Source organism: Orcinus orca, chromosome 2 (genome assembly GCF_937001465.1).
Source record: "Orcinus orca chromosome 2, mOrcOrc1.1, whole genome shotgun sequence".
In the NCBI taxonomy this organism is placed as follows: Eukaryota; Metazoa; Chordata; class Mammalia; order Artiodactyla; family Delphinidae; genus Orcinus; species Orcinus orca.
This window is the reverse complement of record NC_064560.1, coordinates 61583806-61602161: the sequence shown is the minus strand read 5'-3', so window position 1 is coordinate 61602161 and position 18356 is coordinate 61583806. Positions and strand designations below refer to the sequence as shown.

Below are 18356 nucleotides of genomic sequence, written 5' to 3'. Positions count from 1 at the left end.
ACACACAAAACCTTTTTGTGAATGTTTGTGAATGTTCATATGCAGTTCAAACCCATGTTGCTCAAGGGTCCACTGTATTCACACAATTTGTTATAATGAGAAAGTTAACAGTCTCTTAGAGGTCATTACATATAACATATCTTACTTGGCCTGTTGGAAAATGGATGTTTGGAATTAACAGATATTCTAGTTAGGGAGAGTTCACATCAATTGATGAATGGATAAATAAAATGTGGAATGCCTATTCAATGGAAGATTATTCAGCCATAAAAAGGAATGAAGTTCTGATATGTGTTACAACACGGATGACCCTTGAACACAGGTTAAGTGAAAGAAGACGGGCACAAATGAGGAGAGAATGGGGAGTGACTGCTGAGTACTAGGTTTCTTTTTGGGGTGATGAAAATGTTCTAAACTTAGATTCGGGGGATGGTTGCACAACTCTGAAAATACAAACAAACACACTAAATTCTAACCTTTAAATGGGTGAATTTTGTGGTGTGTCAATTATATCTCAATATTTTCTTTTCTAAAAAAGCTTTGGATTCCAAAATATCTTCACAAAGGGAGTACTGATGTTGCCATTAAAATGGTAAATATTATTAGGTCCAGGGTGTCAAACTCATGTCATTTTAAGTGATGTGTCAGGAAATGGAATCAATTTGCACTCAGCTCTTGTTGCTCTTGGAACTGAGGCACTGTCATGAGGATATGCACTAAGTAGTTTATGTGAACTGAAAAACAAAGAATTTTTTTTTATATGTAAGAAAATAAGTTTGGCCAATTGGTTTGGCAATGACAACTGGCTTTGCCAGTTAGGTTATATGGTAGTCATGTGCCACTGTTTGAATAGTTTTGACAAAACTATTATTTAAAAGCATATCAGGGACTTCCCTGGTGGTCTCGTGGTTAAGAATCCGCCTTCCAATGCAGGGGATGCGGGTTCGATCCCTGGTTGGGGAACTAAGATCCCACATGCTGCCGGGCAACTAAACCCACGTGCTACAACTACTGAGCACGCGGGTCACAACTAGAGAGCCCATGTGCCACAAATACAGAGCCCACACGTCCTGGAGCCTGTGTGCCACAACTACTGAGCCCATGTGTCACAACTGGAGAGAAGCCCGCACCCTGCAATGATGAGCCCGCTCACTGCAGCGGAGGATCCAGCATGCCGCAACGAAGATCCAAGTAAAAGAAACTAAGAACCGACGCAGCCAAAAATAAAAGGAATAAATATTTAAAAAAAAAAAAAAGTTGAGGACTAGGAAAGCATATTAAGAGTCCCTGCACACAGCAGAGAAGACATATAAGCTCTTTGAGGGACTGGTATAAAGAAAATTATTTTAAAAAAAGAAAAGCATATCACCTGATTAAAAATATATGTCAAAAATATACTAGGAAAGGTGTACTGAAACTAATAGTATTTTGATTTCCCCAACTCCTTCAAATATACTGGACACAAGATTCACCTGACTGAAAGAGTAACACAAATACTTAATAGTCATTAGAAAAGTTTTGGTAAAGCATTTTTTTTAGGGTATATTTCCCAGAAAAAGTAAAGTAACTAATGATCTGACTTATTTTGTCAGTCAGATGGTTTTCAATTCTTCGCTTTTCACAATATTTGCAGGACTCAATTGAGATGTCAGCTGACAGATCATTAAAAATAATTTTTGATGACAGATCATATTTTGGCATTTATATCAGAAGGAATTCGAATAATTGAGCGTTAATACTGTAATAAAATGTTTTCCATTCCTATCTACATGTTTATGTGAGCAACATTTCTCAATGCTATAAAATATACCTATAAAAATAAGAAATATGAACAGACTTGATTTATCCATAGATATATGTACTAACTGGGAAAAAGTCCTATCTCATTACGTTACACATTCCCCATCAAAATTTATACTTAAGAATTATTTTCAAAAATATTTAAGCTATTCTGATCAGTCAGGTACTACTAATGATTATATATAATTCAATTAGGACAAAAATTTTGGTATAGGAAATTTAAAAATAATTTATATATATTTTTTTCTTGCAGGTAAATATGACAGTAAGCAACAGGCTTCATGCATAAAAATAGGATAAAATTAGGATAAAATTCTGTAGGGAAACTGAAAGAGATATATGAGTTTGAAAAGAAAAGGGGAAATTAAAAAACCTGTTAAAGAGTTAAAATTTTTATTATGTCTTCTATAAGTGGGAGATAGTAGGTACAGAATTGCTATATTATGTTTATAGTCTACTGGATACATTTAAAAGAGCTAAGTAACAATTCTGTTTAAAAATGTTATTTACAACAGACCACTGTTCTCTTTATTTAAACTCATGTTGAGGAATTCCCTGGTGGTTCAGCGGTTAGGACTCCATGCTTTCACTGCCGAGGGGCTGGGTTCAATCCCTGGTTGGGGAACTCCCTCAAAAAACCAAAACAAAACAACAAAAAAAGTCATGTTGAAAAATTTTAGGTGTCAGGTTTAGAAATGTACAAGTGGTACAATTCTCCAAAATTCTTTTAAGTCTCGTTGATTCAACTCTGCTTTCTCTCTGGATTCTGTCCCCTCCTTCCATTTCTGGTGTTGCCAATCTCTCTCCTAGATGGCTACAACTGGGTTCCTAAAGGGCCACCCTACCTCTAATCTCTTGTTCCTCCATTCCATCTTCTGTTCCACTGCCAGGGTTATCATTCAACCATACAGTTCAGATCAAGCCACTTCCCAGGTCAAAATGCCTACATAAGAAAGTCCAAACACTTTACCATCATGATATGCAAGACCTTCCAGATCTGGCCTCAAGCCACCTTTCTAGGGTCATCCCTTTATATTTCTCTTCTTATACAATGGATTATCCACCATTCCTTGGGCCTGACCTGTAATTTCATGCCAGAAACTGCAGCCCTGAATTCTCACTCTTCCCCTGTTAAAATGCCATTCACCTTCCACTTCATACCCACTAGGATGAGTATAATCAAAAAGATACAGTAACAAGTGTTGGTGTGGATGTGGAGAAATTGCAACCCTCATATACTACAGAAGGTGAAATGGTGCAGCTGCTTTGGAAAATAATCGGGAAGCTCTTTAAAAGATTAAATGTAGAGTTACCATATGACCCAACAATTCTACTCCTAGGTATATGCCTAAGAGAAATAAAAACTTACATCCACATGACAATTTGTATACAAATGCTCACAGAAGCATTATTAATAACAGCCAAAGAATGGAAGCAACTCAAATATCCATTACATGATGAATGGATAAATAAAACAGAATATACATACAATAAAAAAAGGATGAAATACCAATATGTGTTACAACATGGATGGACCTTGAAAATGTTATGTTAAGTGAAAGAGGCCAGTCACAAAAGGCCACATAATATATGATTCTATTTACATGAAATGTCCAGAATAGGCAAAAATCTATGGACACAGAAAGTAATTAGTGATTGCCTAGAGTTGGGGCGATAGGGAATAGTGGGAATTGACTGCTAATGGGTATGGAGTTTCTTTAAAGTGAGACAAAAATGTTCTAAAATTAGGTAGTGGTGGGGTTGCACAGCCCTGTGAATAAATGAAAAATAAAGCAAAACATCAACCCATAGAACTGCATACTTTAAATAGGCGAATTTTAAGGTATGTAATTTATATCTCAGTACAGCCGTTTAAAACTTTAAAAAGACCACTGTTCCTACAAAGTCCACTTCCTTTATAAAACCCTACCTGACCCTCCTCGTAACCGTTAGTTGTTACTTTGGGTTAGTCAATCTTGCCTTCCAAGTTCCAGCAGTCAATTTACATCTCTAATCACCACTTACTTCATTCTGCATTTGGTACAGTATTTAAAGGGTTCTGAAAGCAGACTGTTTGGGTTTAAGTCCTCACTCCAATACTTGCTAGGTGTATGACTTTGTTTAAGCTGTTTAATTTCTTTGTGTTTCAGTTTCCTCATCCATAAAGTGAGGGAAATAGGAGCACTGACCTCGTAAGACTTTTGTGTGGATAAATGAGTCAATACACATAAAATGCCAAGAACAGTGCCTGGCACATTGTATAGGCTAGATACGTAAGTGTTAGCTATTATTGTGGTATTATAGTATTACTGTTGTATTTACTGTCTAAATGTCTATCTCTTTTCTCTTTCTCAGTTTGTATTTTAAGGCCCTAAGGAAAAGGAATAAAGTCAATCCATTTTACTTATTTCCATCCTCATATTTCCCAAAGATGAAGAATACTATCACAGACTGGCAGTAGGAGAGAAGCATGGGGGCCATGGCTTCAACCCTAGGGACACATGCCTTCACCAGGGCCATGACATAGCAGCAGTTGGGAAATGTAATCCAAACAAGAGGCCTATGGGCAGAAAAGAAGATCAGGAAAAAAATGTAACAGAAAGTGTTTGTTAAAATCTTTTACTTCCACTCAGGGATTTAAATTCTCCCAAATATAGAAGTACCAAATATATTAAGGAGTCAACAGACCTGCCCAAATTTTCATATTTTACCCACATTTACCAAAGTTCCTCCATATGTTTCATTTATTCATTCTTACTGAGTGCCAAATATGCACAGGGCACCACATGCTAGACTCAGGAAATGTACAATCTATTACTTTTCCAAGCAGACCTCCCCCGCACATTACTAGGAAAAGATATTAAACCTGTATGTGCAATGTTTACTCAAACAAAAATGACAAATTCTACACTTTCAAAAGGTTATTCAAAAGGTGAATTGAATTTATATCACTTCTTTTAACTATGGGCATTTGGCAATTAATATTACTAGTCTAAAAGAATAGTAGATTGCGGGCTTCCCTGGTGGCGCAGTGGTTGAGGGTCCGCCTGCCGATGCAGGGGACACAGGTTCGTGCCCCGGTCTGGGAAGATCCCACATGCCGCGGAGCGGCTGGGCCCGTGAACCATGGCCGCTGAGCCTGCGCGTCCAGAGCCTGTGCTCCGCAACGGGAGAGGCCACAACAGTGAGAGGCCAGCGTACCGCAAAAAATAAATAAATAAAAGCTTTTATAGATCAATGGAGTACTTGTAGAAGCAAATTTCTAGCATGTGGGTTCTTCACTAGAACCTGAAGACACCTTAAATATAATGTTGTAATGTAAATCAATTATGAAAGAAAATATCTTTTTCCCCCAAATTTTATACAAACACTCCTCTGCAAGTAAGATTAAAATAAAAATTTTGCATTCTGGGGCTTCCCTGGTGGCGCAGTGGTTAAGAATCCACCTGCCAGGGCTTCCCTGGTGGCGCAGTGGTTGAGAGCCGCCTGCCGAAGCGGGGGACGTTCGTGCCCCGGTCCGGGAGGATCCCACGTGCCGCGGAGTGGCTGGGCCCGTGGGCCATAGCCGCTGGGCCTGCGCGTCCGGAGCCTGTACTCCGCAACGGGAGAGGCCGCAGCAGTTAGAGGCCTGCGTACCGCAAAAAAAAAAAAAAAAAAAAAAAAAAAAGAATCCGCCTGCCAATGCAGGGGACACCGGTTTCAGCCCTGGTCCGGGAAGATCCCACATGCCATGGAGCAAATAAGCCTGTGCGCCACAACTACTGAGCCTGAGCTCTAGAGCCCGTGAGCCACAACTACTGAGCCCACGCTCCACAACTATTGAAGCTGGCATGCCTAGAGCCCGTGCTCTGCAACAAGAGAAGCCACTGCAATGAGAAGCCCATGCACCACAACAAAGAGTACCCCCACTTGCCGCAACCAGAGAAAGCCTGCGCGCAGCAACGAAGACGCAATGCAGCCGAAAAAACAAAAAACAAAAAACAAAAACCATACTGGCTCCCAGCCCCCCAAATTCTGATATAATTGGCATTGGGTACAACCTGGGCATTGGGATTTTTAAGACTCCATAGATGATTCTAATGTGCAGCAATCTGGGAACCACTGCCCCAGGGTTTCAAAATTAATAACTTTCGACAACTTACACCTGAGGTCTAAGAATCTTCAGCTGAGTGAGGATGTCCTTCTGTACCCTGGGATTAGCTGTGGCAGTAAGAGCCATCACTGGAACAGAGGGAAACTTCTGGCGAAGCATATTCATTCTTTTGTAATCTGGACGAAAATCATGTCCCCACTAGTTGGAAAAAAAAAAATACTGCTTTTCAGACTATTTGGATCTTCCTTATATAAAGCAAAGACTGCTCACTATATTAAGAACCACCTTATTCTTCAGTGAAATAGCAGAATAATTCACTCAATACTTTTTCTCTTGGCTCTGAAAATATATATACTGTTGGTAGTACAATCTATTGCTATCTCAAGACACAGAGAACAGTATTTACCTGACTGACACAATGTGCTTCATCAATAACAAAACGTGCCAAGAGCTTCCTCTCATACAGATTCTCCAGAGTAGAAATCAGTCTGTTACTTGCACAGACCTAGACCAGAAATGCATTAATCAGACATTTAAAAACATTTAAACATATCACCTTAAGGATTTGGTTGTCTTTAAGTTCCACTATGACTTAAGTTGTATTAAAACCTCCACATAAAATTGGTTCTGATTTCGATCTACAAATAGAATTAGAAGTAATAGGAAATAGCAAATGAGACATTTTAGAATGTTTACCCACATTTAGCAAACAGTTTTGTATTAGGTCAGTGCTTCTAAAAGAATTTTTCTTCCTAGTGTATTTGGGAGCCACCACATGTTTACACTGGTAGCAGGGTTACAGACGTGTGTTACGTGTGTGTGTTGTCTGGGGGAAATATATATATATATATGTACATATATACATATATATATGTACATATATTTATATTTTGTAGCTCTGTCCATAACTGGGCCTGGAAGCAATGACATGCCAGTAGCAATGACCATCTCTGGCACCCACGTCTTGATAGACATGTCAAAAGGTCACAGAAGCCAGTCTGATGGAGCCTTCCCACTGGCCAAACCTAGGACAATTAGAACATCAAAATACATAATAGTAAATGATTATAACCTACTGAACAAATTAAGAATCCATGATTTCATATTGATACAAATAAATATGTGGGTAAAGGGAAAAGCCTGTCCTTACAGCAGAATGCCAACTAAATTGGAAAAAAATCATCATTTGGCACGCACTACAATAATAACTGATGGGGAATCATCAAGGGATGATGAAACTCTTGGGTCAAAGTCTGATGAGTAATAGGATATTTACATAGTCTCAAGAGTATTCCACAACAGGATACCTACAATTACAAAAAAAAATTACATTTATTTTTGTAATTAATAATCACAAAAAAAGAGTAATTTTTCAGTGGAAGTCTGGCAGACAACAACACCTTAACCAAATGATCAAAGTTAACTAACACCACCAGTAATATTATAGAATGAATCAACACCAAATGCCTCCTGATAGGATACACTGAGAACATATCACCACTTCTGTGATATTCCCCTCAAAAATGATGAATACAAATCCAATCAGGAGGAAACATAAACTGAGGGACAGTCCTCAAAACAACTGGCCTTCACTCTTCAAAACTGTCAAAATCATGAAAGACAGAATGCAATGCATAATCTAGGATTTTCTTTTGCTAGAAAGGATATTATTGGGACAACTAGTGAAACTGGAATAAGGTTTACAGATAAAGTAATAGTACTGCATCAATGAATATTTTCTAATTTTGATAACTGTACTGAGGTTATGCAAGAGAATTCCTTGTTTTTAGGAGATGGACAGTGAAGTATTTAGGGTTAAAAGGATACGTCTGCAACTTACTCTCAAATGTTTGAGGGAAACAGAGAGAAAGAATGAAATAGCAATTACAGTAAAATGCTACCATTTGGGGTTTCCTGTGAAAGTTATACAGGAATTCTTGCACTAAACTGTACATCAGAAATTATGTCAAAAAATTTAAAATATACATATTCTAATGGGCTTTTATGAGATAATAGAAAAGATACACTGGTCTCTACTCCCAGTTCCTGGGCACAGGGTTCCTGGAACTCTTGTAAATTCTTAAGTGATAAAGCAGTACGAGCGGGACTCCCCCGGTGGCGCAGTGGTTAAGAATCTGCCTGCCAATGCAGGGGATACGGGTTCGAGCCCTGGTCTGGGAAGATCCCACGTGCCACAGAGCAACTGAGCCCGTGAGCCACAACTACTGAGCCTGCGCTCTAGAGCCCATGCTCCGTAACAAGAGAAGCCAGTGCACGGCAACAAAGAGTAGCCCCCACTCGCCGCAACTAGAGAAACCCCACGTGCAACAACAAAGACCCAATGTGCAGCGAAAAAAAAAAGAGCACTAGGAGCATCTTTTGTTCTCTTGAGGCAACTGTGGGTGGGCTCCTGGGTGGGGGATGGTCACCAGAAAGACCAAGCCGTGATTAGAAACTTGGAATTTTCGGTCCTACCCCCATCCACCAAAGAAGGGAGTCAGACTAGAAGTGGAGTCAATAATTGTTCATGCCTACGTGAGGAAGCCTCCATTAAATCCCAAAAGTATGGGGTTCAGAGAGGTTCTAGGTTGGCAAACACATCCACGTACTGGAGGCTGATGCACCCCAACTCCACAGGGACAGAAGCTCCTGTGCTCAGGACCTTCCCAGACCTTGCCCTGTGTATCTTTTCATCTGACTGTTTATCTGTGTCCTTTACCATAGCCTTTAATAAACTGGTAAATGTAAGTGTCTCCCTGAGTTCTGTGAGCTGCTCTTGCAAGTCACTGAATTCAAGCAGGAGGAGGTCACGGGAACCTCTGATTTGTAGCCAAGTCAGACAGAAGTTGCGAGTACCCTGTGGATTGGCCCCTGAAGCAGAGTGGTAAGAATCTTGTGGGACTGAGCCCTTAACCTGTGGGACCTGACACTATCTCTGGATAGTTGACAGAGAACCACTTGATATAAGGAAAAACCTCCATACATTTGGTGACTAGAAGTGAAATATTCTATGTGAGTAGTAAAGGAGAGAAACACAGAAGGGAAAGACTGGGTTTTTCTTTACTCAGTAGGGAGAAATGGGTTGTTTTTCTAAAAGAGCTTTAATATAGTATTTTAAAATAATGATATAAATACAAACCTTCTCTGGAGTAACATAAAGAAGTTTTATAATCGGGTCTTTTTTTGATAACTGGAGGTAAATATTTGTAGCTTCTGAGTCAGTCTTATCACCTGTCAGATATGTAGCCGGAATCTAAGCATAAAAGTAGTAAACAATTTAAATTTTACCCATTAATCTGACTCAAGATTACATTTATCCGTAGGTTTCATAAATATTTTACAAGTCACATATCACACCTGTCAAAGGAAAGAGAATCTCAACATAATAAAAAGTAATCAGTACATATTTTTTAAAAACCCTTGTTAACCATAAGTCAAATATTCTTCTCATTGTTTACTTCCTTTTCTTTTCTTTTTTCCCATTTCTTTACTTCCTTAGCTTTTCATATCTGTAAGTAAGATAAATATGAATTCAGCATCCAGAAGGTTCCAGTCCTAATGTATGACCACATTTTTTTTTTTTAAGGTAAATGCATCTTGGGTTTTAGTGCATAACAACACTGAAAGGACCATAACATCATGAATGGCTGAACAATGGCTACCAACTGTACTAAAACATGCTTGGGAAGAAAAATCAAACCAGTGGTCTTGTTGAGGGGTGGTGGTTCATAAAGCTGAACACAGTTCTGTTTGATCACAGTATGTAGGATTTAATAGACTGTATTCATGTACTTTCTTAACCTCAGCCAGGAGGAAAAAGGACATATGTGTGTGGGCATGCACATGTGTATGCATTTTAAGATATTAAGGGAGTGAGAGAGAACTAAGCTGATCTGACAGGAGTAAAAAAAGAAATCCTTCCATATTAGAAAAAAAAATTTACATCAGTAAAATACAGGTTAAAAGTTCTTACCAAAATACATTCTTCTAGAGTAAAATCAGACTGAACTCCAGAAGGTTACCTGTACCAGAATTCTCAAAGACTTGTTCTTAAATGTACAACTTAATATAACTGCCGTGCTTTATTCTTATAATCCATGAACTATTTAATGAAAAAGGTTACCCAGAGTACTGAAATATAATTGTTTTTAAATTATGTTTTTATTAGCATTTTTATTATAATTGGTAGTGTTTTAACTTACATCAAAGGAAGTCAGCTTTTGGACTTGATCTATTATAAGTGATCTCAGGGGAGAAATGACAATAGTGACCCCGGGAGAAACACAGGCAGGGAGCTGGTAACACAAGCTTTTACCACCTCCTAAAAGAAATCACAACAACAAAAAAATCTGTCAGATTCTATTTTGAGAGTATGAAGGCAAAAGTTACAATATAAATTACATATAATATTTAAAGTAATTAACTAATAGGACACCAAGTGATATTCTCCATGGTGCCAAAATATGCCATATTTGAATGAGCCAAAATACTTGGGCAATTTAAATGTGTAAAAATGATCTCTTGGGACATCTTATGTATGTGCATATCATAGCAAAAGCAAGAATCAGGGCAGGAAACTTAAACGCAACAGAATTACTTTAAAAGTCTACTTGAGAAAGACCCTGAAAAATGCCCCCTTGAAACCCTAGAGGATAATGGAAAGCCATGAAAACCACTGGACGAGGGAGGCGAGAATTCTACCATTGAACCAACGCCTCAAACCTCTGGACGAGATCAATGCCAGGGTCCTCTCCACCTTTAGTTTTGGAGTACCAAATTGGAGTCAAATCAGAAGACACAGACTGAACAAGTTAATGAAGTATGAAATGCTGCTGATTAAACAAACCAACACTGTCTAAAATTTAAAATCAGCTTGAAAAAATTCGGATACCCAGGCAACATTATTTAATGACGATGGCAACAACTGATCGAAGGTCACAACAAAGGTGAGTAAAAGGCAGAGGGAAGACTACATGTGAATAATGAAACTCCAAACTCCCTATGCTGCTGCTGCTTTTTTTTTTTTAGTTGAAGTATAGTTGATTTACAGTGTCCCCATGCCTCTTATCCTAATGGCTTATTTAATATTCTTATTTGGATGACTATAAATCATTGAACAGCTGTTATAAACTTTAATAGCATGATGAAAAGTCCTGGATCTCTTCAAAACTGAGGACAAGAAAGAACTACACTCAATGCTTTTCACTTAATCCTCAAGACATTCTGTGAAGTGGGCACGTTGGTATTATCCCCACTGCGCACACGAGGAGACTGGGGTTCAGGGAGTGAAGTGCCTTGCTCAAGTCCACACTGTTAATAAGTGGCAGAACTGTGCTTTAAGCCTAGGGCATCGCTCCAAAGCTGATGATTTTTAACCACCATACAACACTAGGTTGTACCAGATAAACTGCCAGAAATGGTCGTGGTCTCTGACAGTTAACTTTTTGGCTCATGTTCCAGGCTAATTTCGACTAGAAAAAAGAAAAATTCCCAAAGGAAAATCCTAGATCAATTCAACACAACGAGCTTTGAGTTGAAAATCTTAAAGGGCAATAATGCTATCATATCAACAACTAGAATAGAGGATTGAGGTGATACTCTTTCCTAACTATGGCATGGGAGGTTTAGAGGTCCCTAAATGATAGAAATACTGTGTAGGTTCTTTTTATTTTTATTAAAGGGCTTTCATTTAACATCTGCCAATGGATTCCTGCCAATTCATATCTAAAAATACATACCAGTGGGCATTAAGATAAAACAGTCTTCACCAAGTAGTGCAGCATTGATCGCCTCTAGCTGATTAGTTCTAAAATTATGCAGGCCAAATTTTTTATGAAAAATCTTCATCATTTCTTTCGTATGAGGAAAATTAAGACTTTTGAAACGCTCGTGTTTCAGATCTCTGGATGCTAAACTTTGCTCCGACTTGTCTAAGAAAATAATCAATGTTAAGAGAAATCAGGGCATTACTGTAACAAATCAGTTTTAGCATTTTAACCCTTTGCCCTGCATAATCACTGGTGTACGTTTCCTTGCAGCACATCCTTCTTTACCTGTTTATCAGGGTTTCCTCGCTGTCCAGTGTCAAAGCCACCAGAGACATCCTAAGGGCCAAATTCAAGTCTTTCCTTGACTTTTCTGTAGCATCTACCACTACTATTTATTCTCTCCTTCTCTCTTGACCTTCAAGATAATCATGGGTTTTCTACTCGCTTTAAATTCCCTTTCCTGGCTCCATTTCCTCCACTTGCCCCTTAAATTTGGGAATCTTTTGGACACTTGGGACTGGGCTTTTTAGACTGGTTTTTTTTTTTGGAATTTTCCTAGTCCTATAACCTTAAACATCACCGATGTGCACACAACGCCTAGATCTCTTTCTTAAGACTTGACGGATGCCCTCCTAAGTTCCAGTCCTGCACGCACCTCGAACTGTCCACCAGACATTTCTACCTGAACGACTTCCCAACACTTCATGCTCAACAAGCCTTAAAACAGCCCTCCTCAGCTTTGCTCCAAATCTGCCTGCCTCCTGACTTCCCTGTTTCTGTTAACAGTGTCACGGTATTCCCAGTCACTGGGTCTGAAACCGCAGAATCACCCCAACTTCCTCTGGTTCTTCTTCCATGGCGTCTCTCACGCCCACCCCCATGCTGCCTCCTCGCTGTTGCAACTCTGGCTCCGCACAGAGAACAAGAGGTGCTCACGCCAGTGCTGGCGGTTACATCAACCCCGGCACTCAACCACCGCAAAGATAACTGCGAACACCAAGTATGACATGCCCAAACATGACACAAAAATAAATCCATTAATGGTTATTTTAAAGGTCAACAGAGGAACTGTAAGAACAACCTCCGTGGCATTAAGTCATCAATGGCAAAAACAGGGAGGACTGTACTTTACAAAAACTTACACGTATAAACTTGTTTCAGTTAAAAAAACCCACTTTTTGATAACTTTATAGGGTCGATGTAAGGTTTTAAAATTAATTTTGGGTTTTCTCTGCAGCCTTTACAACGTCTAATTTCACTCTTCCAAAAACTTCTCTCAGTAAACTGTGAGCTCCAAGAGGGCAGGAACTCTTCATTACTCATCTATTACCAGGACCTGTGCACAGAACATGGCACACAGTGGGCACTCCATAAATATCTGCTGAATGAATTAAAATGATTCTAGACCAAAAGAAATAACTTGACTGATTTAAGAAATTTCTGACTTCTTATCTTTCTTAGGCTGTCCTAAATTTTAATATTTGAAGACATAAAACATGTTTCTACTTTATAAACTGATCAGTTCTCATCAATCCAGAATTCTAAAAATACACACAATTACAATTTTAACATAAATTCAGCTTTGCTTTTTATCCATCCCCCATAATCATTAAAAACTTGGCCCTCATGAGCTTTATTGTTTTAGGGACTGAAAAATGTTAATTTAAAGGCAAAGCACATTTGTAATGACTTTAGAGTTTTACTACAATAGGTTATAATTACACATTTTATAAAACTACAGCTGCTACAGAGACAAAAGAGCAACTTGCTTTTGAAATTGTGATTTGTAATTCATATTATCAGCAGAAATTTGCATAGAAACAATGTTGTTTTCAGGCCATGATGATTTGCTATGGTTTTTCTTATACGATTCCTATTTTGGACAGTTTTGTTTTCACATAAAATATAAGCATTCAATTTATTTTAAACTTACCAGTGTAATTCTGAATTGACTCTGAGAAGTTTTTATTCTGAGCAGTAGATGCCAGAAGACAGTCTGTCTTGGCTGAAGAAGAAATTCTTTCTGATACTGATTTAACGGGCCGACCTTCCTTAATAGGTTGATAGGCAGCTGTGGAAGGCTTGCTGGCTGCTAAATTATGCATCACATTTTCCCAGTCATCATCATCATCATCAAAGTCATCTATGTCAAAACTGTCAATATCATAGGATGCCTGGATTTCTCCTTCCAAGTCATTCATAGAGGTAGTGTGTTTATTCTGATCTTTCACAGCAGTGCTTGTGAGAACATTTCCTGGGAAATAAGAGCTTTCATTTCTTTTTTCAACCCTTGGTGTTTCAGCCCAGTTGCTACTTACAAAGGACTCCTGTAAATGGGAATTGAATAACGGTCTTTCAAAGAGATTCTTGGTGGTGGCTGAGAATCCTGTCTTTCCTGGGGTAGGAGTCAGTAAACACTCCCCAGTAGAAATGGAATTTGAGGGAAGGTTTGGAAAAGTGAACTCCTTAACAGAATTCCCTGTAGGACAGGAATCACCCTTTGGAAATGCACAAGGTGGGGAAACAGATGCCATATCCTTCACAGAGCTACCAAGTGAATCAGGCCTGCATCTCCACAATGAGCCAAGAACACTGGCATCACTCGTATTAAAATCTGCTTCAGCCAGGAGTTTCCTTCTGAAGAGAGAGCACAGAACATCAAATTAATTATAAGTAGTCAGCTATGGTAGGCACACAAGTTTATCTTTAGTTTTCATGCCAGATTGTGGCAAAATATATCCTCTTTCTTCCAACCTTAAAAATTTGAATACAAATGCTAAAGGAACAGTTGTTGTTGTTGTTGTTGTTTTTTGCAGCAACTTTAAAGAGACTTTTAATGACTGGGGTGTGGCTGGACCTAAATGTTGAATGGTTTAGGGCACTGGGGACTGAAGTCAAGCAATCAGTAGGCCATCTGAGACTGCTGCTGGCGGTAGCCACCGCGGCGCAGGTAGCCCTCATTTGAAAAAGTAATAAATTTAAGACACAGTGTATAGCACAGGAAACTCTACTCAATACTCTGTAATAACCAATATGGGAAAAGAATCTGAAAAAGAATAGATATATGTACATGTATAGCTGAATCACTTTTTTTGTATACCTGAAACCAACACAACATTGTAAATCAACTACATTCCAATTAAAAAAAAAAAAAAGACAAAGTGATAATTATCTTATTCAATTTCTTGGCCAGAATGCCTGGAAATCTTGCCCCATACATTTGTGACTTACAGTAGTGTTGGAAAGGCAATCAGATATATTCCAGAAGGAGAAAAATCGATACCTTATGTCCCGCTGCTGGAGCAGTTTGTTCCCACAATCCAAAGTTTTCAGCTTGTCATCAGGAATAGTGTCAACTAATTCACAGATATGGTCCATCACATGAATAAGTTGCTGCTGTAAACTTATCTGTCTAGCTATAAAGTATTTATGTTGTTAATATTTTTTGTCAACAACAAAAAAGACTTAACAATTTGAAAGCCATGCATGTAAAACTTGAAGTAGTTTACAAACGAGATTAGAAACAACCATATATTCTCCCATTATCTGCCTATGAAATAATTTGAAGTCATACTGTCTCTATTCTAGATCATAAGAGCTCATAACTATGCTATCCTTTCATTTCATGTTAATTCTTATTATTTCTCTTAGGGTAACCAAAGTTGTTGTAAGATACAAAAGTTCATGATGTTTTACTAACTTCAGGTGTAAATCTCACCATGCCCATACAAAGTACATTATAAAGTATGGACAGGTAAGAACCTCACCTGTTGCTCTGGTTTGCCTGCCAACCAGTGTTTCCTAACGGTACAGCACTTGGACTTTCTTTTTGGAGACTACTCCCATCCCCACTCCCACGTCCTCAGTGGGCATCTGATGTAAGGCAGCTCAATGAGAATGAGATCTAAGAGTTTTTCGACTGACTGGAAAAGAGGACCTCTCTCTTTAACAAGTTGGACAGGCTGCTGGTGGCCATCTCTGCCACCACGGAGAAAAACACAAGCTTGAAAATAAGACCAACACAAGGAAAAGCAGAAAACAGAGATGGAAGGAAATGGGAGATTGAGATGGAGAGATGGGATGAAAGAGAAGAGAGAGAAGGCAGGTGTGAAAGAGAGAAATTCCTGATAACAATGTCTGGACATCTGAATCTGGCCAGCCCACTTCACACTTTTAAATTTCAGCTATGTAACTAAGAAATAATGTCAAAGGAGGGGTGGCTTTATATGACGGAAAGAAAAAAAAAATGGGTTAGGGTAGCAATGGGAAGCAAGGAAGATGCCTACCTACCTTGGGGCCTAAGGTATGCAGGAGAAATAAACAGTTTAGGTGGGCTGCAGAGGCAACAGTATTCTCAGAAGACAATCAGAGAAGAGAATGACGCTACTGGGAAATTGTTGACCGAGGGCAGCTGGTTGAAGGGTCTAAGGGGCTGGAAGGAGAGGAAGAGAGGACAGACAGGGGTGGTGGTGGGGACAGAACACAGACGATGGGACGCATGCGTCTGTGTGAAAATGACCTGGGGGTGTGGACTTTTACTAGTTTTGGCTGATGTAAATAGGGTCATGAAGTATGAAATGGTAAAAGTGGACTTGCTGGGTTCCTGTTTCACATCTGTTTTCTCTGCAAGGAGAATGGGCACTGGATTGGAGAGAGGAGCATAAACAACAGTCCAAAGGAAATGAAAACCAAGACAGGCTCAGAGAGATACAGCTATTGGAAAGGAGCTCAAGTCTTCGTCTAGACAGATTACACCTCAGAGTACAAAGGAAACCTGCAAAGAAAATGTCACTGATGCATGCGGCATCTAGTGAATAGGAGAGGTGATGGAAGAGTGAAGACAGGCAAATATTGTTTTAATTTTCAAAAAAATTCTAAAGGGATGCCAAAAGCTTCAGGCTGGTGATCTTAAAGTTAATTCAAGGCAAAATTCCAGAACATGTTATCAAATGGCTGCTTTGTGAGCTCTAAGAAAAAAAGGAAACAATTATAGAGTTAGCAAGAGTTCATAAAAATAAACCAGCCATCTCAACGTATTTCCTTCTTTGAAAGGATTACTAGACTAGCAGATAATGACAGCTACCATTTATTGAAGGCCTACAGTATGCTGGGCACTTTACCTTGAATCCTGACAACTACTGGGCAAGGCAGGCACTATTTTCCTCATTTAACAGAAGAAGAAACTGAGGTCCAAAGAAGGTTAATTAATTAGGCATAGTCACCCAGCCAGGAGTGGGAAGAGGCAGGCTTGTATACTAGGTCTGCATCACTCTAGAGCCAATGTCCCACCTGTTCCCTCTTGCTGCCTCAGACCTTGAACTTCTAGAGTCATATGACTGAGTCTTTTGCATCCCCGTGGACAAGGGAGAGAAACAGTCTGAAGGCAGACGTGTAACAAGATGAACAAGAAGTGGTGATGAAGGGACTGATGTCAGCTGAGAGGGAGGCCGCTAATGACATTCTGTGGGACTCTGTCCTTGCTCTCGTCCTCACTAACCATTTTAACCAGTGAAACTTAATGAGGCAGAAACAGTATACTGCAGTGGCTATCAATGTAAACTCAAGAGCCTTAAGACTGCTGGGTTCAAATCCTAGCTCTGCTGCTGTCTAACTCTATGACCATGAGTAATTATTTAACTCTCCTGTACTTGGGTTTCCTTATTTGTAAAACAGGATAACAGAAACCACCTTAAAGGATCACTGTGAGGATTAAATTAGTTAATATTAAGGCACTTAGAAGAGTGCCTACAACATCAGGTTTTTCAGGAACATCTCTAACAATAAACTCAGAGACCAAAATAAACAAAAAGAAATTCAGAGGAAACAGGAACAACACACAGAGATCGCTACACATGTGCGTGTGCCTGCACACACACCCCCCATAAGTACAGCACCCATCAAACAAGGATAGAAAACGTTACAGAAATACTCAGAGAATACAACACAGCTCTTGGAAATTAATTTGATGAAAATGAAAAATTCCATCAAAGAGTTAATTTAAAAATTGAGGAAATCTCCCAGAAAGCAAAAAGGCAAGAGATGAAAAATAGAAAAGTTAATTAATGGACGTCTAATAGCCCAATAATTAAAGTTCCAAGAAGAGTGAAAGAGAAAAGAAAAAACAAAATAAAAAGGAATGATACCAGAAAAAATTTCAGAATAGAAGGACACAAATCTCTAGCCTAAAAAAGCCTCTGGGAAGTAGGAATCAGGAGTGGGAAAGGAGACAGCTGTTTTTCAAAGCCTTGTAGTGCTACTGGATTATTTATACCAGATATTTAATAGAAAAGTTAAAAATGAATTAGAGACAAATCAAACAAACAAAAAGTATTAAACTTCAAGCGGACACCAAGAATCAAACCCAGAGAACCAGGAGGATGAAAGGTCTAGAAACCAGTACCTATAAAGAAGAGGTAAAAGATCTAACATTATTTAGCGCTAGGCGCTTCAGACTTATCTCACAAAGATTAAAGTTACAGGAAGGCAAAATTTTGGTTCAGTAAGAGAAATAATTCATTGTCTATTTTGAAAACGTTACTTGTTAGAAAGTCACCTTGTGAGAAAACAAGTTTCTCGGTTTCTGAGCTGTTCGAGCAACAATGGTTAACCCATGGTGGTTGGTTATTATGGATGATTCACTATTACAGGAAAAGGAACTGAGCTCACCATCGTGTACTATACCGTCACAGGTTAAG

At 38.9% G+C, this 18356-nt stretch overlaps 1 protein-coding gene across 32 annotated transcripts in view; it reads right to left on the bottom strand.

Moving 5' to 3' along the window:
* BLM (BLM RecQ like helicase) overlaps positions 1–18356 on the bottom strand; it is a 169672-nt gene that overhangs the window by 58262 nt on the left and 93054 nt on the right. For 25 of the 32 annotated variants that reach the window (XR_007475457.1, XR_007475459.1, XR_004475940.2 and 22 more), the window contains exons 6-12: positions 14945–15077; positions 13595–14298; positions 11632–11823; positions 10096–10214; positions 9033–9146; positions 6300–6398; positions 5943–6091 (exon numbers count right to left, since the gene is read on the bottom strand). The exons of 1 other annotated variant lie outside the window; for it this stretch is intronic. Coding sequence is in view for 5 of the 31 variants with exons in the window: in XM_049705759.1 (XP_049561716.1) it covers positions 5943–6091; positions 6300–6398; positions 9033–9146; positions 10096–10214; positions 11632–11823; positions 13595–14298; positions 14945–15077 (1510 nt within the window). In the remaining 26 variants the exon portion in view is untranslated. Of the gene's footprint in view, positions 1–2645; positions 2744–2763; positions 4361–5942; positions 6092–6299; positions 6399–9032; positions 9147–10095; positions 10215–11631; positions 11824–13594; positions 14299–14944; positions 17466–18356 lie in introns of those variants that run through there. 6 more of the 32 variants (XR_007475462.1, XM_049705760.1, XM_049705758.1 and 3 more) reach the window with 6 other exon arrangements.